A 23,687-nucleotide genomic window follows, 5' to 3' on the forward strand; every position below is an offset into this window, starting at 1 on the left:
TGAAACGCTGTTTCCATGGAAAAGAAGATAAACACTGCTACCCAAAGAGAAACATTCAACACTCAAATTCAGCAAAAACACCTTTATAACCCTCAAGCTCTTTGGGATTATGTCTTGTGAACTGATTAGTCAGAATGTAACTTTTAGAAGACATTGGTCCTGTTGCATGTAGTATAAAGCTAATACAGTCAAACTTGCTTAATTTTGTTCTACCAGAACATTCTAGGGGAAAACATTTCTGGTCATCAGTTTGTGATCTAAATCTGAAGTCCAATTTGGTTATGCAACAAGAATACCATACCAAACACAGAAGCAAGTCATCCTCTAAATGGCTTGAGGAAATAAAACTAGGGTTTTGAAGTGGCCTGGTCAAAATCTTAACTTAAACCCGATAGAAATTATGTGGCAAGACCTGGACGGGGCGCCAGTTCATCGCAGGGCAGACCAACATACACACACATACACACACCCATTCACCGATAGGGCAATTCAGTGTCTCCAATTAACCTGACTGCATGTTTTTGGACTTCGGGAGGAAACCGGAGCTCCCGGAGGAAACCCACGCAGACACGGGGAGAACATGCTAACTCTGCACAGAAAGGACCCGGACCGCCCCGGCTGGAGATCGAACCCAGGATTTTCTCGCTGTGAGGCGACAGTGCTACCCACCGAGCCACCGTGCCGCCCCATATGAGCTCACACGATAAAATCCTATCAGGTCATTTACAATCCATATTCTTGTAAATATATTATCATACAACTAATAAGAACAAACTACTTGTTTGTAATTGTGCATAAAACATAGCATAAACAATCAGCTAATTTGCCAAATGAATTGTCACTATGTAAAAGATGAATTTTGTCAGTCCAAAACATGTTAAATCTGTAAATGTGTGTCATAAAAATGTGACTTATGAGCACCTGGCACAAATTCATCTTGAACAGAAATAAGATAAATAAATGAGGTTGGATGTTCCAGGAACATGCCTAATTACATGCATTTCCCTGCCTGCTTTCTGTGTACTGCAGCCTCAGTTTGGTGCTGCCAACATACAGTGAGAATCACATCAGGGCTAACCTCAGTGATCAGATCCTGCAAGTTCAGTGTAAGTATCACAAATCCTGAGACAGGTCAGACTCTGTCTTCTTTCCTTCAGGTGATTCCTCCCGGCTTCCCCTTTACACTTAGCCCCCCTTAACCCATCCGAAACCAGGTACCTCTAGCAACGACATGTGACCAGCCCCAGTGTGGACTCTGAAAAATGCCCAGCGACTTTCTGCATTACTCTCTTCCACTTCATAGACATTTAGGGTGACAAAACAGAATGGATCTATTCTTCTGTCGCCCCCTTTCCATCCTCTCCCCCTTCCTTTTTCTGTCCTCATGCTGTTCTGTGCTGAGGGGATTTTTCTTTCCCTATTGGTTGTAAAGAAAAACCCCTTATCAAAAAAAATGACAAAAAGTGAAAGCTGTTGTTTTACTGTGTTAAGTTGAAAATAATGGTGAACATGTGCTATTATTTTTCTTTTGCTTTCACCTTTTCTTCTGTTCCATTACGATGATTCTAAAGCACTGTGTTAACTGCTTTTGATGTTCTCTTTGGGATGTGTGAAAAGAAACTTTTCACTTCCCCTGATTCACCTTATTACTTTTCTTTTCTATTACTATTCATTTATTTTGAATGTTTACTGTACTGTGTCTTTCATTATGAGCTTTGGAATCATTTAATCTGTGTAAAAAATACAAATGCAGGACAATGCTGATGAGCATTACTGCACTGGAGGTAGAGCTTGTGGGTCTCTTTTTAATTCCTTCTTACTTTTTTTTTACTTTGTCTTTCTTACTTATGGAGCCCCTTAGGGGTCACTAACGGAAAGAAATATGTGAAGAGAAATCCGTACCCTCAGTTTAGTAATCCGTACGTACGGATTTGTAAACTGTACGCACGTTTTAGTTATCCGTACCCTCGGTTTAGTAATCCGTACGTACGGATTTGTAAACTGTACCCTCAGTTTTAAAATCCGACCACAGTCACCATGGGCGGCTCGTTCCTTAGGGCGATCGAGCGACGCACCACCAAAGGGTGAAAGGAAAGAAATTTTTCTATCACATTCAACCAGTGTTAAACTAGCTTTGACTGTTCTGGACAGTCTGTCTTGCTTCTGAATATCTTAGTTCAATCAGCGTCGAGTTGTGTTCCGTACAGTACCGCCCCTTTTGGGCGATTTCAGTCTGATTGAAAATCGGCCAGATTGCTCTGATAGACTCTCATATTAAGGCTCTTTTTTTGGAACTGCAGGCACTGCAATACAATCTCTATGGGTTCTGGGAGGGCTCGCACTTACGTGCTTGCATCACACGTAACCTGGTGTAGCGATCTCGTCAACATGACTACCATTACCTCAGTTTGGAGCAACTCCATCGTGTCATTAAGGGAAATGCCATTCAGTCATCGTAGTAATCAGGATAAATTAGCAACTAAAGAATTAGGGCCACCCAGAGCAAATTTAAACATCAAGCAAGTATCTACAAAGAGGGGGGGAAATCACATAAGTTACAAGTAAGTAATGTAATTTTTAAATTGTGAATTGTGATTGCACTTATTGTATCTCCTCAGTTGTTTAATTGTACTTCTTTATCTGATGAAGACTGAATTAAATTTTTAGTGTGAAGGCTTACTTCATTTTATGATTAATGGTAAAGCTGGTCTGTCTCTATGTTCAAGGTTATTTGTGAGGGCAAACTGACTGATGACTTAAGATGTTAATTATTTAAGCTTTAATTTACCCATTGAACGGGTCACCTTGGCCATCATCGCAACAATTGCCCCCCCTGAGAGATTTGGCTAGAGCTGCCACTGGCTGTCACGCTATCTGCACTAAAGGTTTTACTGTGCGTCTAAACCCTGTTTACAGTAATACAGTTGCGAAGCATTGAAGCGAATAATGCATCTCTTTACAGTTTAATATACAAAACCAACAGAGATCTGATGCATAAAAATGTACCAAAAAGAAAAGTTACAACTTATATGTAGATTTAAAAAGAAGGATGTATGACAAGTAGGTAGGAAAGTGATTTTTAAAAATGCATAGATTTGATTAATAGCAGAGAAGGTCTACATTTCCAACTTTTTAGATCTACATATAGGTTGTAACTTTTCTTTCTGGTACATTTTTATGCATTGGTTTTGTATATTAAACTGTAAAGAGATGCTTTATTTGCTTCAATGCTTCGCAACTATATTACCGTAAAACAGGGTTTAGACGCACAGTAAAACCTTTAGTGCAGATAGCATGACTGCGGTCGGATTTTAAAACTGAGAGTACGATTTACAAATCCGTGGGTACAGTTTTGCTAAACTGAGGGTACAGTTTACAAATCCGTGGGTACGGATTACTAAACGGAGAGATGGATTTTGCTCTTCACATATTTTTTTTTGTTAGTGACCCCTAAGGGGCTCTGTACTTACTAGATGTTATCTTTCTTTATTTTGTTTTAGCTTTCATTCTTTCTTTTTCTCTTATGCTTATTTTTTTTCCTTACTTCCTTTTTTCTGACCCACTTGCTTTTATCCTTCATCGGCTCATACTCATGTTTCTGATTTGTTCTTTTTTACTTTCCAGTACCTCATCAGTTGTGACTAAAGCTTTGTGAACTTAAATGCTGTTTGCTGAAGATGTCGTTTGCTCTTTTTTATTTGGTTCCATGTTCATTTTTGTTTCATTCACTCAACTTTCCTTCTTTTGAGAAAACAATATTTTTATTCAAACAGTCATTGAATAAAATATTGTCTGTGACCCCCTTCCTCTCCTACCCGACCTCCCTGTTTCTTTTCTTGCTCACTCCTTCTCTGACGGATCCACACAGTAAAAGACACAACGGGCAAGTATACTCCATCTTGGTCCGCTCCCTCTTTCCCATATTCCCTTACTCCTTATTCCTCGATTCCCTTATTGCCTTATTCCCTTGTTCTCTTGTCCTAACCAACCTGCTGACACCCACCTCCACATGTTCTAGCCTGCTTGCTCCCTCTGTTTCCCTGCTGGCCTTGTCTTTAAGAGCATACTTCTATACTCCTCTTCTTCCTCACCATGCATTCACCCACCCTCCTACTGCAGCCCACACACATTTCTCTTACTATCTTTCTTTCACTATCTCTTTTCTCTGTGTCACACTTTTCACTCTATGGATTTCTTGGCTCAGATGGCTAAATCATATTCAGGTCTCTGTCAAATGCATCCTGATGTAAATAAAATGTTCCCCATGTCACACAAATATTGATTGCACTCCTTCCTTGGGGATTTTTTGTCACCCGTCTTTCGTGTTTTGTGTTTCCCCCTTCCCAAAGTTTCAGAGATCTATGAAGTGTGACCAATAAATAAGTAAAAATACAACATACAGTGATATGCTACACTGATCAGGCATAACATTATGACCACCTCCTGGTGACTACACACACTGTCAGTTTTATCAGCTCTACTTACCATATAGAAGCACTTTGTAGTTCTACAATTACTGACTGTAGTCCATCTGTTTCTCTACATACCTTTTTAGCCTGCTTTCACCCTGTTCTTCAATGGTCAGGACCCCCACAGGACCACCACAGAGTAGGTATTATTTGGGTGGTGGATGATTCTCAGCACTGCAGTGACACTGACATGGTGGTGGTGTGTTAGTGTGTGTTGTGCTGGTATGAGTGGATCAGACACAGCAGCGCTGATGGAGTTTTTAAATACTGTGATCACTCACTGTCCACTCTATTAGACACTCCTACCTAGTTGGTCCACCTTGTAGATGTAAAGTCAGAGACGATCACTCATCTATTGCTGCTGTTTGAGTTAGTCATCTTTACATTTACATTTACATTTTCAGCATTTAGCAGACACTTTTATCCAAAGCGACTTACACAATGAACAATTGAGGGTTAAGGGCCTTGCTCAGGGACCCAACAGTGGCAACTTGGTGGTGGCGGGGCTTGAACCGGCAACCTTCTGTTTACTAGTCTAGTACCTTAACCACTGAGCTATCAATGAGCTATCTTCTAGACCTTCATCAGGGGTCACAAGACGCTGCCCACGGGGCGCTGTTGGCTGGATATATTTTTGGTTGGTGGACTACTCTCAGTCCAGCAGTGACAGTGAGGTGTTTAAAAACTCCATCAGTGTTGCTGTGTCTGATCCACTCATACCAGCACAACACACACTAACACACCACCACCATGTCAGTGTCACTGCAGTGCTGAGAATGATCCACCACCCAAATAATACCTGCTCTGTAGTGGTCCTGGGAGAGTCCTGACCATTAAAGAACAGCATAAAAGGGGGCTAACAAAGCATGCAGATAAACAGATGGACTACAGTCAGTAATTGTAGAACTACAAAGTGCTTCTTTATGGTAAGTGGAGCTGATAAAATGACGGTGAGTATAGAAACAAGGAGGTGGTTTTAATGTTATGGCTGATCGGTGTATCTTACATGTTTTAATTATAAAATCAACTAACGATAAAATAACATCATAAGATTTTTACATAAAAATAAAGGTAGAAATTAGCACTGCTATATTTGAAATAACTAGAATAGATTATGGTAGCATTTTATGTTTTAGTAACCAGTAAGCAAGTGTTGGTCTGGGAATTTCCAAGCAAGTTGATACCAGTTAAATGAACGGAGGGTGGGTGGCGGGATATGTTCATGAGAAGACCAACACTTGGATTTTCATTGGAGTTTGATGTGAGGGGGTAAAAAGGCAAGCATCAAAACACCTCAGAGAGAAATAAATTCTATTTCGTTCTCGCTGAGATGTTTTGCGTTTAGCTAAACTTGATGGTAAACAGTCTGAGCTTTAAAAGCCTTTTGAATTAGCCACGCTCGTTCTCATGGCAATTCAAAGACTGCTTTTGTATGACTTTCCCTAGAAGTGTAACCTCAGTAGGAGTTTGTGTCTTACCCTGTGAGGCTAAGGAAAGGCAAACGAGAAGAAATATGACATTAATCAGTCCAAGTTTAGCTTAGGACTTTATTTCTCCCACTGTGAATCCCATTATAGGCTCCTATCAGTCATCCTAGTTCCTATGGAGGTGGTTTACAGCTCCAGCTTAGTGTTTTATTAAAAGCTATATGGACATTTGTAATTGTAATAAGTCTTGGATGTGTTTAATCATCATAAAAACAGCCATATACAAACTGTAAGGTCAAGCTGACCTTAATTTACTGAAATCATTAGGCTGAGTCTTAAACCATATACCACTATGCTAAAGACTGGACTTTATTGGTGTTATTATTATACCATGTAGCATAGTGGTAAATGGTTGGAGACACAGCCTATGTACACATTGGCACACATACTGTTGCCTTCAAACTTCAAACTTCAAATTAGGTTTAAAAGGGTGGTGCAGCAGTAAAACATGCTAGAACACCAGAGCTGACGTCTCAAAGTTGTCGGTTTGAATCTCAGCTCTGCTACCGGCAGGCTGTTCGCCTACACGAACAACGATTGGCTTGTTGTTCAGGAAGGCTGTCAGAGGGGATTTCTCATAACTGATGCAATTACGACCACTGCTGGCTAATTGATTGCACCTGCACAGAGACGGGGGATAATGAGTTGATCAGGGTGTGCCTCTCCATACACAAAGCTGATACGAACTAGTCTCGTGCAGGTGAAAAGATGCAGAGGGGACGTGTGTTAGTCACGGTTCTCCTCAGTCAGAGTGGAGATCAACATCAGTAGAGAGGAAGCGTAATGCAATTGGGTGATTGGATACGACTAGATTGGGAGGAAAACTGGGGGGAAAATGCAAAAGAATGAAGTTTAGGTGGTTAATAAATGTATGGCACACATCTGTTTACACTAAAATATAATGAATGTGCAGGGGGAGTGTCAGCTTAGCTTGCCAGGTTTGGTCCAAAAACACTGTTGATGTGCAGGTGTGCAGATGTGAAGGAGTTTTAAAACAGAACCTATGCCAGAGCTTGTGTTATTACAGGGCTTAGCATTAAAATGTAAGTAAAGCCTTTAAAACCTCTCCATTGTGTTCATTTTGCCATGGCTGGACTGTATGATTAGGTCAGGAAGGCTGACAGGTTAAAATGTTGATATTAGTGTGTATGTAGAATAATACTACAGTATACTACTACTTTATGTTAGTTTTAAGCAGCTCCTAGTGGTGACGTTGTATCACAAGGTTTTAAATTTGAAAATAGTTTTATTATTAGACTATAAATAGGGTCACTATTTCTGTATTTATGTTTTAGCCAACATGTAGTATTGTTTAAAGTAGGTCTTAGTGGGGTTTCCCCAAGTGCTCCCCTCTTGTCTTGGTCATGGACAGCAATGGAACCTGATTTGTTTGTCCTTGTGTGATACCCCATCACCCTGTGTTGTCATCAGCTTGATCCTTTTGCTGTTCACATCACCCTTCAGACTGCTACTGCAATGGATCAACTATTTTCTCTTACATTGACCTGGTTGTGCATGGCACTGTGAGCGGAACACTACCTGGGCACTACTATGGTTAAAGTTTCTGCCTTCATAAGGTCCAAAAGGTACCACATTGTACATTTTGTGATGCCCACACGCTGTACTGGCCAAGCACAGCACAGACAAAAATCTACTGACCCTAGTAAGCTGGAGCTTAGATATTAATATTAATTATTAAGATGAAACGTGTTGCCCTTTCTCTTGCCTCCCACACTGCTGTGCACTTCCTTTGATTGTGTCTCAGAGAGTCTTTCTCCACCGTGCCAGTCTGAGGGGTGATCACCTCCATCAGGGCCTTCTGTCTCACCCACCTTCCTGCAATGTTAGTTTGCCATTTTGATGCCTGTTTACAAAAACAACAAAAACAAAAACTCCCCACATTGTGGGCATTGTGTCTGAGAACTCGTTTCATTCTGGAGTGAAGGTCTGAGCCAGTTCTCCGACAACTACAAGCAAATCAAATTTGTGCAAAAAGTCTGTTTGAGAAATTGCTATACAGTCTTTGACTACCGGTAGGAGGCTACATTTTAAGGCACCATATTGGCTAACGCTGGTCTTTCCATCATGATGCCTCGTTGTTGCTATGGTAACGTCCCTTTTGCGTCCCTGCACCCGTTGAAGAGCAGCTGCTGTTTTCTCTTTCCCAGACTCTCCTCCCTGCGCAGTGCGCCCGCCGCTACCCTGGATAATCTTGCCCCCTTTCTGTTGCAGATTTTGAATCTCTGCTGCCACATACTTTTGAATCAGAAGGACATGTGTTGATAGCCCCAAGGTATCCCCACCTTGACTGATCTGTCTGTTTTTTATCTGTTGATGAACATACAGTTCATTGTCCTCTTTTTGTCCTTGAAGTCTCCAGTAGCAAGTAGTCGTCATCATTCAAAGTGTGTGTGGGTGTGAGTGTGTGTTTTCATTGTGTTTCAGGTTATATATGTGTGTTTTATTCTGTATATTGTTAAACTATATTTTTGAAGTCTAAGACTGATATATTTTCTTTACTATCTTGATAATGGAGTTGATTATTAATCACCTGGTGCAGTTCTGTTCTTTCTACACTCTTAACTGTAACTTTCTGTTTCCGCATGGCATGGGAGGACATTTGTGGGTGTTTTGGTGCATGTTTTGTACTCACACATTTGAATTAATGTGCTTTAAAGTTCGTTGTCTTTAAGTTCATACCACCTGTGGTCATGTTTTTGCATTATACAATTATGAAACCCTAATGTGAAGACAGGTGGTGGACAAATTAACAGAAACATCATATAAAAATCAATCAATTAAAACTAGATCAGCATGTGTGAGTTCTATTAGCTTCATTACCAATTAGCGGGATCTCTCAGCAATTTAATGCTTAAAAGCAAAATGTGACAAGAGACCAACTAGTGGGTTCCAAACTCTTCATGTTTCAAGGAAAAAAGCCTTAAACATCAGTGCAATATATAAGCATAATACAATTGGGTAAAAATTGGGTGCGCTAAAAATTGATGTGACATATACTGTATATATATGCATTTTCTCCCTTTTTCACCCGATTTTAGCACGTCCAATATTTACCCAATTGCGTTATGCTTCCTCTCTACTGGTGCTGACCCCCACCCCGATTGAGGAGAGCAAACTGACACACACCCCCTTGGACACGTGTGTAGTAGCCGACTACATCTTTTTACCTGCACAAGGCGAGTTTAATGAGTTTAATGAGAGACACAGCCTTTCTCTGTGCAGACACCATTAATCAGCCAGCAGAGGTCATAATTGCATCAGTTATGAGGTCCCCATCTGGCTCCCTTCCCTGGATGAACAACAGCCAAACGTTGTTCATATAGCCGCCCTGCCCAGCGGAATGGCAGAGCTGAGATTTGATACAATGTATTCGAAATCCCAGCTCTGGTATGCCAGCGTATTTTACCACTGCACCACCAGTGCAGTATATTATAAACATTGATAAAATACCAGCAAAGTGGAACAGTGGTTATGAATTTGAAGCTCACTTACAGAAATGCATTGTACAACAATAAATCAAAAGAAAAGGGTAGAAAAATAACCTGATTCATGTCAGGGACACCATTTGCAAACCTTTTGTATCACAGGCCAACACGCAAAATGTGGTGTAAGAACCACAGAACCCTTAGCATTTACAAAAGTCTTGATTAGTCAAGGTTTCACCACACCAATGTTTGATGATAATGGATGTTGGTTCCCATAAGTAACTGTTATGGGAATACATAACGGTATTGAAAACCTTCTAGTGGAAGTCTTTAGCTCTTGTGGTTGCTTTGCAAAATTCAGCAATTATAAAGCCTACATAAATCAAATCACTGATATGATTTCAGTTTTTAGAATAATAATTCCCATATTTGTATTGATAAAATAATTTCCCGCTAAAATCATTCATTTCATCAGGATAAAGTAAAGCACTTCTCGAGTTCTCCCATACACACCAACTTTCTAAGAAGTAAATTGTGCAATAAACTTAAAGTGCAGACTACGAGGTAGAGGTATTTTTCTCACACACTTGTTATAAATATTTTGCTGCAGGTTTTAGTTATTTTGTCCACCCCCTGTATATACATAATGCACAATGTGTTTTACTTTAAAAATGTCAGCATGCACTGTGAAACCATAGAAATTACTTTTATGATCTAATGTCCTAAAACGAGTCTTTAAGTAGGATCTATTTGTGTTAGAAAACACTGACTGTGTATAAAGGCTGTAAAACAAGCTGTTTGTTTCTTAGGGAATATTGCAAAGACCTTGAGCTTTCCAGCAACAACACTGAGTTCCTGCTTAACTTTATTGCTCTGATGGAGAAAGTCACTCCAGACTCCAAACAGTGTAAGCCTTTTTTGTATATAAAATTATGTATTACCCACAACTGGTCACAACTGGGAGTTTCTAACCCTGCAATGATTTCGAAATGGTTGAGAAATTAAATAAACCTTTACAGGTATAATATTCATATTACAAGGCTCTATTTTAATACCAAAACAAGTATAGTTTGCCTGGTTGCAATTACGAGGAATCTACAAAAAGTTTCCACACTTTTATATTGTGGTTGCAAACGGTGAGGGTGGGAGTAGTAGTAATTGGTCGTGTCTGAGAGACTGAGAGAGCTTATGGTCTGGATTTAGCACCATCTGATTTCCACCTTTTTGGACCGCTCAAAGAAGCTTTAAGGGGAAGAAGATTTTCATGTGATGATGATGTGAAATCAGCAGTGCATTTCTGATTCAAACAAGTGTTTATGGGTACAATTGTATATACTTTTACCGGCTACCTTTTAATATCTTTCCTGTAACCACAGGTGACAACTTCCTGCTGCATAACCTGATTCTGGACACGGGCATCATCAGACAGCTGGTGGAAAAAGTGTGGAAAACAAAGGACCTCAACACGTTAGTCAACTAATGTTTACTTTAGTTAAATTAACTGACACATGATAACACCAATAAGACTTGAGAAACACTGTTGCTTACACAGTTTTAATGCTTGATGGGAGTATCTGTTTTCTCTCTCCTGTAGGTATGGATTTTTGGCGGTCTTTGCAGCTACAGATGGAGGCATCACTCGGATTTTTCCAAATAAGTGAGTCAGACATTAATTGTCATCAAGTTATGCCGTATTTTACATTATTGGTACACTTTATGTCCAAAGTATGCGGACATTTAATTGAGTTGAGTTCAGGTATCTTGGCAACATGAAATTGTTTACAGGTATATGTAGTTCATGATATATCTTCTACAATCCTAACTTTGTGGTAACAGTTTATAGAAGGAATTTTCATGTTCCAGACTGACTATGCCCCTGGGCCCAAAGTAAGTGTAATGGGCCCACCTACTGTATAGCTTGGTGGGGGACACAGATTACGGTATCATGCCCATCTGCCATGCCATTAATAGCTGGCAGAGAGGCATGGCGGCACAGATGAACAGTGCCTCAGTGAACATTAATTTGCTCAAGATTGAGGTTATTTAATCAAGGTTATCTCCCCAGAGTTGCTGCCTTCTCTATTGCCAAGGGTCAAGTCAGGTTTTTTCCTGGCGATAGAATGGATGCCCTTTCTTTTTTTTCCAAGAACGTGGTTCTCACATGTCGATGGACCAAGTAGCTGGCCTAATTGTGACAACTGTTCTCATCTATGTTACTTGTGCTTTTCTTTTCATATTTTTGATCAGTTTCTGTTATTTTGGCCAACTATTACATTAATCAATACCCCTTTTAGTTATGGATCTTTAGTCACAATATTGTTCTACCTTGGTTCATTCTTGCAAGTACAGGTTTACACCTGGCGCCTCCAAAACAAGGCACGACTCACCTGTTACAGCGAGGTCCATAAAGACATAGTTTGACTAGTTTGATGTGGAGGAACTCCAGTGACCTACACAGAGCCCTAACCTCACCCATGTTAAACACATTTGGAATGAATTGGAATGTTGATTACAAGCCAAACCTTTTATCAAATTCCAACATCCACACTCTAAAGTTGTGTGAAATGCCTCCCCAGAAGAGTGATTCTGTTATTGACATTATATTAATGCATATGGATTTGGGATGAGATGTAGGAATGTTATGTATATGTAGGGATGTTATATTCAGGTGTTCACATACTTTTCACATAAGTTTTGCTATTTGCTAATCTCCATGTGTGCATTTATCAGGGCTGCTGAGACGTGGGAGGAGGATTCAGAGCCATTTAATGCTAGTTTCTACCGCCGCAGTCTGGACAACAAGGGATACATTTTTAGAGCACCCTACCGTAACTGTGAGTGTTTTTTACCATTATGTTATTTATATTTTTTGCTTTATTCCATCAAAAGAATAGCACAAAAAGTAAGAAAATCAACACAGGACCGGATAAAATAGAATCAATATAAAATAAATGCCCAGCAATTATTTCCAATGGGATTTGATGTTTTGGAAAATAACTGCAAAAATTGTATATTATATGCACTAAAACCTAGCACAACAATACCCACAGTTTCTAAAAACTCCTTTAATCCATAACACATGCAAAACAATTTCTCAAACATTCATAAACAAGTCAAATTAAATGTAAAATGAATGTTCCATTTACATTTTAGACATTTAGCAGATGCTTTTATCCAAAGTAACTTACAGTACTGTGACAGTATACAGTCTAAGTAATTGAGGGTTAAGGACCTTGTTCAAGGGCCCAACAGTGGCAACCTGGCAGTAGTGGGACTTGAACCAAGTCAAGTCCTTTTTTTTTTGTGTAGTGCTTTTAACAGTAAACATTGTCTCAAATCAACTTTACAGAATCCAGGACCAACAGACCAAAAACTCCTGTTGAGCAAGCTGAGGGCAACAGTAGTAAGGAAAAACTCCCTTAAAATTACAGGAAGAAACCTTGAGAGGAACCAGACTCAGCAGGGACCCCCATCCTCCTTGGGTGGCCTGGAGGATAATTTAAATAAATAGGATTTACACAAATCAATCAATCAAATCAAATTAACAACTAGGCTACAACTGCCCTACTGTTCAAGACTTACCAGTTTATTTCATCTGCTCAATGGTGTCCTGTGTGCCCCGTAGTACTAGCACATACTATTTAGTACAGTATTGTGCAATTTGGGTCACAGTCCACGTCACCTGTTGTCATTATGTTGAGCTCCGCCCTCAGGAGGCATTAAACAGAATTTAGTCTTGCTCTAATGAATGCCCATCGTTAAAACAAACTCCTATTCAAGTTTATCCTGATATCAAATCACATAAAATATGTGCTTGGGTGGCACAACGATAAAAACACGCTAGAATACCAGTGCTGACTCATGAGTTTGAATCTCAGCTCCGCTACCGTCAGGCTGGATGCCTATAAAGTCAATGCTTGGATCGTCCGCGGGTGTTATGGCCAGATAAGGTTCCCCATAACTGCTGCAATTGTGCCCTCTGGATCATGCCCAGTGTTTTCAGGTATTCTCGGCCCACTCTGATCCAAATAATTAATTCAGTTACTAATGACAGATCAATAAAAAAACAGCAGGTTGCCAACCATAAATAAAACATAGTTTACCTAAAGATGTAAAGATTGACCCATCTATGTTATTTATGTTCCAGCTGCACTAATTAAAACAGGGTGAACTGGGCAAAAGTTGCCAGTCGGTCACAACCAAATCAATACTGACAATTAATCTGCATTACTAAAGTCCAGCAGCTGAAACTAATCTTTTTTATAACTGCTATACTATAAATTAATAATGTTATTTAATTAAATTAGTTTCACACACAGCATTTCTCTCTCATTAAAAAGTCAGACCCTTTCATTCGTCCACGCTAATCATTTATTTCAGGGATGTCCAAACTACGTTATCATTTTTGAAACCGCTTGCTAGGTATTTTAGAAATAAAATTAAAGTTGGCCGGCTATTAAGCAGGTTTTAAATAAACAGTTTGAACTGTTTGTACTCTGGATGTCGCCATCACATAAAACAGATCTAAAATGCTCCCCATCCTCTTTCCCCCAACTCAAAACATTAACGTTACACCTACATTAATGTTCCTGAGTATTTGGATAAACGTAGCAGTTCCAAAGAAATGAAAACTAGACAACAAATGCAGTGTTCAGGGGGAAGTGTGTATGTTTTATTTAAAGAAGTATGAAACTCTTTCCATTAGGATTATAAACTGGTGAGTGAAATTGGCAAAATCTTAGTTTACACAAAACTATCAAAGACAGATAATTAGCTACTCTAATAAAAAGGAAGTGTAATTGTTAGTAATCAGGTAGATCTACTACATTTTAATTTGTTTTATTACAAAAAGAGTCTATGGCTGGTGTTTGCATATTTTTTTACTCCATCTGGTCCCCAACAAGAAAAGTTTGACATCCCTGATTTAGTTGACTACTATAAAACCATTTGTGCAATAACAGTGTATGTATTCTATCGGAGACAACTTTAGGTCACTTTGATTTAGTGGGTGCCTACTGTTGCTCATCAGATAATGAAGCATGAATAGATCATATTCTACTTTACTCTATTTTACACTTTAATTTTTTAACTAATCTTAAGCATGCTCCATTATGCTTGGAAGGTGAAGATTTCGCTATTATGGAAAGTTCCATGGCTTTTACATGCATTACTTTAAAAGAAACATAATCCTTTCATATCGTAGATTTGTGTTTTTATTGCATTTTACAAAATGTCCCAACTTTGGGTTTGTTGTTAAGCTATTGTAATATATAATTACACAACAACAAATCATTACACTCAAGCCCTCTGTCTTAATAATATAATCTCCATTGTTAATAATCTGTGTTCTGCTTTAGGCTACAACAGCAGTCACTGTTAATAAAAAACACAGAAGATGTTTGGGTGGAGTTTTGCAAATGCCCCTTGACAAATATTAAATAACTTTAATACATAGATGTTTGTTTTACAGCATCTATGTCTGAAAAGGAAGCAATGGACAAAATTTTTTACATTAAATTAATAAGCACAAAATCAATTACATTATTTAAAATGTTAAAAATATGTACTTGACTATGCTTTAAAATGTCTACTATTAAGAAAAGTGTTGAAATTGTTCATATTTAAAAATATTAAATTCCACTATCACACCAACGCCGAGATTCTGAACACCCCAGTTTGAATTTCGACTCTGCTACCGGTCGGCTGAGTGCCATCTAGCGCAGGGGTCTTCAACCTGTGGGGCTATTTGCCCGAGGGGGCGCGAGCGGCTGTCCGGGGGGGCGTGGCACTACGAGATTATTATTATGAACCGGTGGCACATGAGGCCGGCGGGGCACGCGGCAGGCATCCGCGATTGAGTGCTGTTCCACCAAGGGGAGGGGGGCGTGGTGTGAGGGGGGGGCGCAAGTCGTGCTCGGCACACGAAGGGGGGCGCATGCCTAAAAAGGTTGAAAACCCCTGATCTAGCGTGTACATTTAGCAGTGCCTGCAGCAGACACAAATAGGCCACAAACAAATTGGCCACAAATTGTGCAAGGACCCTGGTTAGCAGAAGCACAGGCATAAAGAAGGGGTCCGCTAGGACTGCACTTGCGTCGGAGGGCACATGAGCAGCAATATACTCTCCTCGAACGCAATCAGGGATCCACAACAGTAGAAGACAAATTGAGTACGGTAGAAAAATTTACAAAACGCATAAATAAATAAAAAAAGATATATTAAATAAATATAACCTCACAATTAATATCTCTTAAGTAAAGTTTTTACAATTTATTGAGATATTTAGTTCAGTAGTAACAGCCGTATATCATTAAACACAGCTTGAGGTGACAAGGCTGCACTGTGACCTGTTGTGCACTTCTTTTTATATGGTTGTTAATGTAGTATTTTTTGTCTCTGGAACTTACACTGGTGCTTTTATAAGTAACATGTTTGTCCTTGTTCAAACTTAGTGGTTTTTATCAAAACATGTTTTTTGGTTTGTTTGTTTTTTTCCAGTGAATACATTCCTGCAAGACCCTGAAAATGATACCATTGGTATTCTGGTCAGTACTGCAGTGGACATTACAGTAGGTTCCCGGACCATCAAACCTGCTGGTAATTTCACCACCTTCACCATACACTTTCCAACCGGCTGCATAATTTTATAGACTAATAGATCTCTTGCTTTTAGTGGTTGGTGTAAAGTTGGACCTTGAAGCCTGGACCGCAAAGTTTAAGATTCTTGCCAGCAACCAGACCGACAGCACTCGACATAGACATCAAATGGTAAATACACACAGTCTCATTTTAGTTAATAGCACCTCTGGAGCAGACAGAGTTTATGGACTTGCTGAAGTGCCTATACACTAGACTACCACTGTCCCATATTGACCAGTACTTACTCTGGACTGCTTCAGGGTCCTGGATTCTAAATTTATCTCTGTCACTATCCATGCATGTTTACTCAGGGTACACCAGTTTCCTCCCTTTCTAAAAACATGATCAGAAGATGGATTTGCTGCTCTTTATCTCTTGATATAAATAAATTAATACAAAGTATGTGTTGCCCATTTATAAACGTTTATAAACTGATGAAAAAAAATGTTTACTAGGCGGCTTCAGATCTGACATATCCCTGACCAGGATGAGACTGTTAAGGAAAATAAACAAATTATTAAATATAATTTTTATATTTTCTTAAGGCATCACAGTGGTCTAATGGGTAGCACTGTCGCCTCACAGCAAGAAGTTCAGGTGACCTGTTCAGGGTGTTTCCTACCTTTCGCTCAGTGAAATGTACCCACCGTGACCCTGAATTGGATAAAGCATTCATGAATGAATGCTTTATTGAATAATACTTGGCATGAGGCAGCACAGTGGCACATCCAGTTATGCGGGTGTAACACAGCTTCAATAAATTGGTAACTTTTGGCATGTGCTTCCCATGTCTGTAAGTTTCCCTTGGTTACTTTATGTGTCCCTACCTACAAAACATCCTCATATGTGCATTGGCTAATCTGAATTGCCCCCACATTTTAACGAGTGAATGGGCAAGTATATGATGCCCTGTAAAGGACAAAGTATAATCATTCCTATCTGACCTGATTAAAAAATGAATTAGATGTATAATTAACTTCTTTTCTCTTTTTTAGTGTGGCCCAAGCGGCAGTTGCGAGATGGACTGCGAGGCACATGAGGCAAGTCAGACATTAATTCCCATAAACCTCTGTATAGTGTAATACACTATAATTACTCCAACTTGTACCTTGATTGGAATAAATTAAACCAGTACACACTTAGGCATCACAAGATGTCTTTATATTTTAAATTGGGGAAGCATTCTCCTCCCAGCATTGACACTGCTGCATCTGCTACACTTATACTATCACAACACACTACCATGTTACGAACTCTTTTTTTTTATTTAGTTTATGCACTGTCTCCCCTTTTCTCCCTATTTTAGCGTATCCAATTACCCAATTGCATTAAGCTTCTTCTCTATTGATGCTGATCTCCACCCAGTTTGAAAAGAGCTGTGACTAACACAAGCCCCCTCTGACACATGTGCAGTAGTTGACTACATCCTTTCACCTGCACGAGGCGAGTTCATATGCGAATCAGCTTTGTGTACGGAGAGCCACACCCTGATCAACGCATTATCCCTCGTTTCTGTGCAGGTGCCATCAATCAGCCAGCAGAGGTCATAATTGCGTCAGTTATGAGAAATCCCCGTCCGGCTCTACCCTGTATGAACAACAGCCAGTCGTTGTTCATGTAGGCACCCAGCCTGCCACATAGCAGAGCTGAGATTCGAAACGACAAGTTCGAATCTTGTGTTTTACCACCTGAGTGCCGTTATGAACTCTTTATTGTTATAACAGTACTAAGAGAGGTTCACCACCCAAATCTTGCCATTGGGGGTCCTGTGAGGGTCATGTTCAGTTAATAAATGAGACACTGGGAGGTGACAGTCATTAACTGTATTAATTGTATATTCAGTTCTTCTGTATGGTAGTTGTACCTTATAAAACAATTGATGAATTTACATACCAGATTGGTGTACCTAATAAAGTGCTTGGTGAGCGTATGTAATATTGTTAGATGTTCCATTGACTCTTCCTCCTCTGTCTGTGCAGGACTTGCTGTGTTATCTGATTGATGATGGTGGCTTCCTTATCATGTCCAATCAGATTCAAGACTGGAGCAAGGTTAGTAGTGAATCAAATTATTACATCATTAACAAAACACTCTATAGACTTGCAGGTTGATAAACATTTTTTAACTTTAATTCAAACTTTGTGTTATATTTTGTTGCCTTTATACAGATTGGCATGTTCTTTAGTGAGGTGGACCAAGAACTGATGTATGCGCTCTACAGCAACAACCTCTACCACCGCAAGCAGTCTTTAGATTTCCAGTCAGTGTGTGGACCTGTGCCTAATACTAACACTGGAGCAGCACCTAGAAGTGTATTTGTTGTGAGTTTACCCACCAATGTACAGATGCATGGCTGAATAAATCAGTGAACCACTTTGCTATGTTTCTTTAAAGATTTTAATCTAAAGCTGCTTTTTTGTGTACCAGCCCACCATTGCGGATGTGTTAAACTTGGCCTGGTGGACCTCAGCAGCTGCCTGGTAAGAGACCCATCCCAAACCTTAATGCCTATTTTAACCTTACGCCAGCTCACCTATTAACTGGGCATCTGGACCAACATGAATGGTTGTGTCTCCTTTCCTTTGGAATGGCAAAGGATTGGTGCCATCCCAATACATACATCGTATCGAATCTCAGCTCTGGCATCCGGCCGGGCTGAGCGGCTGCATGAACAACGACTGGCTGCTATTCACAGGGTAGTATAAAGCCGGATGGGAACTCAAAACTGAGCGAATTATGACCTCTGCTGGCTGATTGACGGCGTCTGCACTGAGTCGAGGAATAATGCGTTGATCAGGGTGTGGCTGTCCATGCACAAAGCTGATCGGCATATGAACTCGCCTCGTGCAGGTAAAAAGATGCAGTTGGCTACTGCACACGTGTCGGAGGGGGTTGTGACAGTCTCGCTCTCCTCAATCGGGGCGGGGGTCAGCTCCAGTAGAGAGGAAGCATAAACGCAATTGGGTGAAAATTGGACGCGCTAAAAATCTGGAGAAAAAGGGAGAAAATGCATTAAAAAATTTATTTTTGTCTTTCTGTCTCCACCCTTCTATTATGGGTGGCACCACGACAAGAAGGACCTCAGTCAGACAACCGGGGTCCTTTCTGTGTAGAGTGTGCATATTTTCCCTGTTTTCACATGGGTTTTCTCCCACAAGTCCAAAGACATGCAGTCAAGCCATGGAAGCTATTAAAAATTACCACAGAAATGTGTGTGTGTCTGTCCTGTACTGGACTAGTGACCTGTCTGGGATGTTTTCTGCCTTTTAGCCTAATGAATTATACCCACACCAGGATAAAGTGGTGGAAAAACAGACGATCAAAAAAATCAAGAATCATATTTTTTTTTATGCCACTCAGGTGGCGCAGCACACCACACGCTGGAACCAGAGCTGGGATCTGTAATACATCGTATCGAATCTCAGCTCTGCCTGCCGGCTAGGCTGAGCAACCACATGAACAATGATTGGCCTGTTATTCAGAGATGTGTGGGATGAAGCCGGATAGGGTCTCTCTCATAACTAATGCAATTACGACCTCTGCTGGCTGATTGATGGCACCTGCACAGAGATGAGAAAAGAGTGCTCTCAGGGTGTGTCTCTCTGTACACAGTGCTGAGCTGTCAAACTGTGATAAGATGCATACGGCATGCTGCCCACGTGTCAGAGGGGGCGTGGGTTAGCTTTGTTCTCTTCAGTCAGAGCAGGGATCGGCATTGGTGGAGAGGAAGCATGACGCAATCGGGCAATTGGACTTGCTAAAAAAAGGGGAGAAGAAGGGGAATAATATATATTTATATATAAAGAATCATATATATATAAAGAATCATAATTTTGTTATTATAGTTTTGGTATTTTGTGAGACATTTATACTCGTTATGTCAACCTTGTCCCTGCTGGCGTTTTACCCTACCCACAACCATCAATAATGTCTTTCATATTGACTTTTGACAAACACATAACGGGCAAATATATGTATGGACACATCTGCTAATTCCTGAGTTTTTAAATTAGTAATAATTTTGGAATGAACTGTATGTAGTACTTTTATTTAAATGCTTTATCTGGTGTTTCTTTAGGTCTATCCTTCAGCAGCTACTTTATGGGTTTGCCTACCACAGTTGGTTCACTACAGGTATGTACAGTAGAATGTAATGGGCATAAGAATACCATATGACAATTAGGATAAACAAAAGTTTGGGTAACTAAAATAAATGTGTGTGTGTGTGTGTGTGTGTGTGTGTGTGTGTGTGTGTGTAGATGAAGTCGATGCAGAGGGGATGGACTTCAAAGAAACCAGCTGTGTAACACAACAAACACAATACTATTTCGGTAACGTTAGCAGTTCCTACGGTATAATACAAGACTGTGACAACTGTTCCAGGTAAGAATGACTTTGTTCATCAGGTACTCTTTAAAACCCCAGTTAATGCTTATAGATGCAATAAACATATTAATTTAAATGATAAGTGTACATCCAGGATCATTCAGTTATGTATAAACTGTTTTGTGTAAAAGTGTAACATACCCATCTGCCATACAGACCAGCATGGAGGTCCAGGTGCCAGTCATTTTAATTGGCACTTTAAGGGTAGTCTCTGCACCTCATTAAGAATTAAGATGCTGAAGCTGAAGAGGTTTCTTTTTATACCGGCCTTAATGGTCAGTTCATTGCTTCCCAGTTTAGCTGCACTTTCTTTCTCTTTGAGGCCATCATTCTTGGCTCAGATCTGCCCATTTTTTCCACCATCGCTTATGTCAGGGTTTCTTTTTTATTATTTATGCATTTTTCTCCTATTTTTACTCCCGACTTAGCGTAGTCAATCTGTCTTCCGCTGCTGGGGATCCCTGATTGCATTCAAGGAGGGTATATTGCTGCTCACGCCTCTGACCTCTGAGTTTTTGAAAACAATGATTGTGGTTAGATTGTTAGCTGGTGGATCAAGTTACTGGCATTTAAGGTTGCAACCTGGTTTGCATTCTTAGTCTGTTACTTATGTCCTCTTTCTGTTTCAGCTGTGGATTATGATTTTGGTTTCCTTTTGTTTTTTACTTTATTACTTTTAGCCATTTTTGTTTTTTTTGTTATTAGTATTTCCCTTTTTCTAAGTGACTTTACAGGCACAGTGTTGTTCTGCCTTGTTAAAGTGTCCTCACAGGTGTGGGGCTCCATTAAATAAAGCATTGTGCTAAAGAATATACCAATTACAGTGTACACCAATCAGCCATAACATTAAAACCACCTCCTTGTTTCAACACTCACTGTCCATTTTATCAGCTCCACTTACCATATAGAAGCACTTTGTTGTTCTACAATTACTGACTGTAGTCCATCTGTTTCTCTGCATGCTTTGTTAGCCCCCTTTCATGCTCATGTGCATGGTCAGGACCCCCACAGAGCGGGTATTATTTGGGTGGTGTGCTGGTATGAGTGGATCCGACACAGCAGCGCTGCTGGAGTTTTTAAATAATGTGTCCACTTACTGTCCACTCTATTAGACACTCCTACCTAGTTGATCCACCTTGTAGATGTAAAGTCAGAGACGATCGCTCGTCTATTGCTGCTGTTTGAGTTGGTTATCTTCTAGACCTTCATCAGTGGTCACAGGACACTGCCAAGGGGTGCTGTTGGCTGGATATTTGGTAGACTATTCTTAGTCCAGCAGTGACAGTGAGGTGTTTTAAAACTCCAGCAGCGCTGCTGTGTCTTATCCACTCATACCAGCACAACACACACTAACACACCACCACCATGTCAGTGTCACTGCAGTGCTGAGAATGATCCACCACCCAAATAATACCTGCTCTGTAGTGGTTCTGTGGGGGTCCTGACCATTCAAGAACAGCATGAAAGGGGGCTAACAAAGCATGCAGAGAAACAGATGGACTACAGTCAGTAAATGTAGAACTACAAAGTGCTCCTATATGGTAAGTGGAGCTGATAGAAACAAAGTGGTTTTAATGTTATGATTGATCAGTGTATATAATTAATATAATTTTTAGACTGTTCTGCCCTAAAATATCTTGGTATTATCATGAAAATAGAAAAACGTTTCTTATTTAATTTATACATTGCCTTGGAAACTGAGTGGAGTTTAAGATTACCTTCCTTTGTGCGGCCAAAATTGACAGGAATTAGCCAGGATTGTTAAAAATTGCAGGCTTATTGACTTTTCTTGCTTCATGAAGCAGCTTTTGGAATTGGCTTGCACACTGAACAAGATCACGATCGCATTAATATTTTGTGCTGTTTTTGTAATCTCATGAACACAGACATTAAAATGAGCTTAGTGTATTAGTATTAATACAAGAACAGCATATTCCCTATTTATCAATATTATGTAATTGTTCATTATTGTTAATTGATGTATATTTGTGCTCCACAGGTTTATTCATGCCAAGAGAATAAATAACACCAACCTCCTGTTTGTGGTGACTGAAAAACTTGACTGCGACACGTGTAACATAGAGAAACTGTCTCAGGAAGAGACAGAATGTATCCTTTCACAAATAGCCAATCATTTGTGGACACCTCTTCTAATTCTGAGTTTAGCTGTCAGGAGTTTCATCCACACCCATTGCTAATATGGTCTGTAAATGCATGGTTTAATGAGTTAGGTTTAAAGCAACCAACACCAGTAGCCTAACTTCAAGTCAGAACTTGCAATTGCTCTTTTGACTGAACGGGCACCAATGTAAATAAACATACAATAACTTCTCAATCTTGTTCAAAGGCTTCCCAGAAGATAGAGGATGGTTATAGCTGTAAAAGATGCAGGATGGCATTGTTTTGGAGATGTTATGCTTATTGCCAGGTGTCTACATACTTTTGGCTGTATAGTGTCAATCAGTTACTCAGAATTTACTAAAGATAACTTTAAATGTAATGCTTTGATGTGTCATTTTGATAAATTCTTTAACTTTTTAACGTTTTGTCAGACACACAAGAGGACCCATGTTTGGATCCGCCACCAGTACGATATAGAAAGGGACCCACCACCTGTTTTGATTACAACATTGTAGTACGTATTCATGCACAAATAAACCACAAAAACACACACAGCACCTGAGGGCTGAAGGTCATGTACATTCAATGGAGGTTTTTGTCTTTGCTCAAACAGACTGAAATTTCTCTGGATTCCCTGAATCTTCTCACAATATTATGTATAGTAGACGGCAAAACACCTACATTATTTGTAATATTACGATTTAAACTGATTGACACTTCTCTGACGAGGTTTGGCAGTAGTAACCCATCTTTGTATGCAAAGACTGAGCCTTTGGCACCCTTAATTACAAAATACAATCAAGTTCAACATAATTAACAAATTACAGCTTTTAATTATTATTGCTTTTTACAAAATATCCCAACTTCTTTTTGAAAATGGGGTTTGTATATTGACATTTACACTGACGCAAGCCTGTAGGCATGTTTAATCAGACAGTGTTAATTTTGGGTATCAGAATCATATTCAAATAAGAATAGGTTTAGGTTGTGATTATTTGACAGACTGGTAGTACAATTAAGCTTTCACAGTGATTATGCCGACCTGGCCTGGATGGACAAAGAGGGGTTTCTCCTGATTGTCGGCACGATATTTGATCAGTGGTATTGGTCGAGGTGCAGGAATGAGTGAAGGGGTCAGT

At 39.8% G+C, this 23,687-nt stretch overlaps 1 protein-coding gene across 1 annotated transcript in view; it reads left to right on the top strand.

Moving 5' to 3' along the window:
* cacna2d2a (calcium channel, voltage-dependent, alpha 2/delta subunit 2a) overlaps positions 1-23,687 on the top strand; it is a 379,664-nt gene that overhangs the window by 355,035 nt on the left and 942 nt on the right. Inside the window, exons 23-39 of the mRNA XM_062996697.1 lie at positions 1,030-1,106; positions 3,869-3,883; positions 8,189-8,249; positions 10,212-10,309; positions 10,779-10,869; positions 10,997-11,059; positions 12,133-12,236; positions 15,901-15,999; positions 16,076-16,170; positions 17,037-17,081; positions 18,021-18,092; positions 18,210-18,362; positions 18,469-18,521; positions 20,120-20,175; positions 20,301-20,424; positions 22,427-22,536; positions 22,980-23,062. Coding sequence (XP_062852767.1) covers positions 1,030-1,106; positions 3,869-3,883; positions 8,189-8,249; positions 10,212-10,309; positions 10,779-10,869; positions 10,997-11,059; positions 12,133-12,236; positions 15,901-15,999; positions 16,076-16,170; positions 17,037-17,081; positions 18,021-18,092; positions 18,210-18,362; positions 18,469-18,521; positions 20,120-20,175; positions 20,301-20,424; positions 22,427-22,536; positions 22,980-23,062 — 1,399 coding nt within the window. The remainder of the gene's footprint in view (positions 1-1,029; positions 1,107-3,868; positions 3,884-8,188; positions 8,250-10,211; positions 10,310-10,778; positions 10,870-10,996; positions 11,060-12,132; positions 12,237-15,900; positions 16,000-16,075; positions 16,171-17,036; positions 17,082-18,020; positions 18,093-18,209; positions 18,363-18,468; positions 18,522-20,119; positions 20,176-20,300; positions 20,425-22,426; positions 22,537-22,979; positions 23,063-23,687) is intronic.

The sequence above is a fragment of the Trichomycterus rosablanca genome, chromosome 6 (assembly GCF_030014385.1).
Source record: "Trichomycterus rosablanca isolate fTriRos1 chromosome 6, fTriRos1.hap1, whole genome shotgun sequence".
In the NCBI taxonomy this organism is placed as follows: domain Eukaryota; kingdom Metazoa; phylum Chordata; class Actinopteri; order Siluriformes; family Trichomycteridae; genus Trichomycterus; species Trichomycterus rosablanca.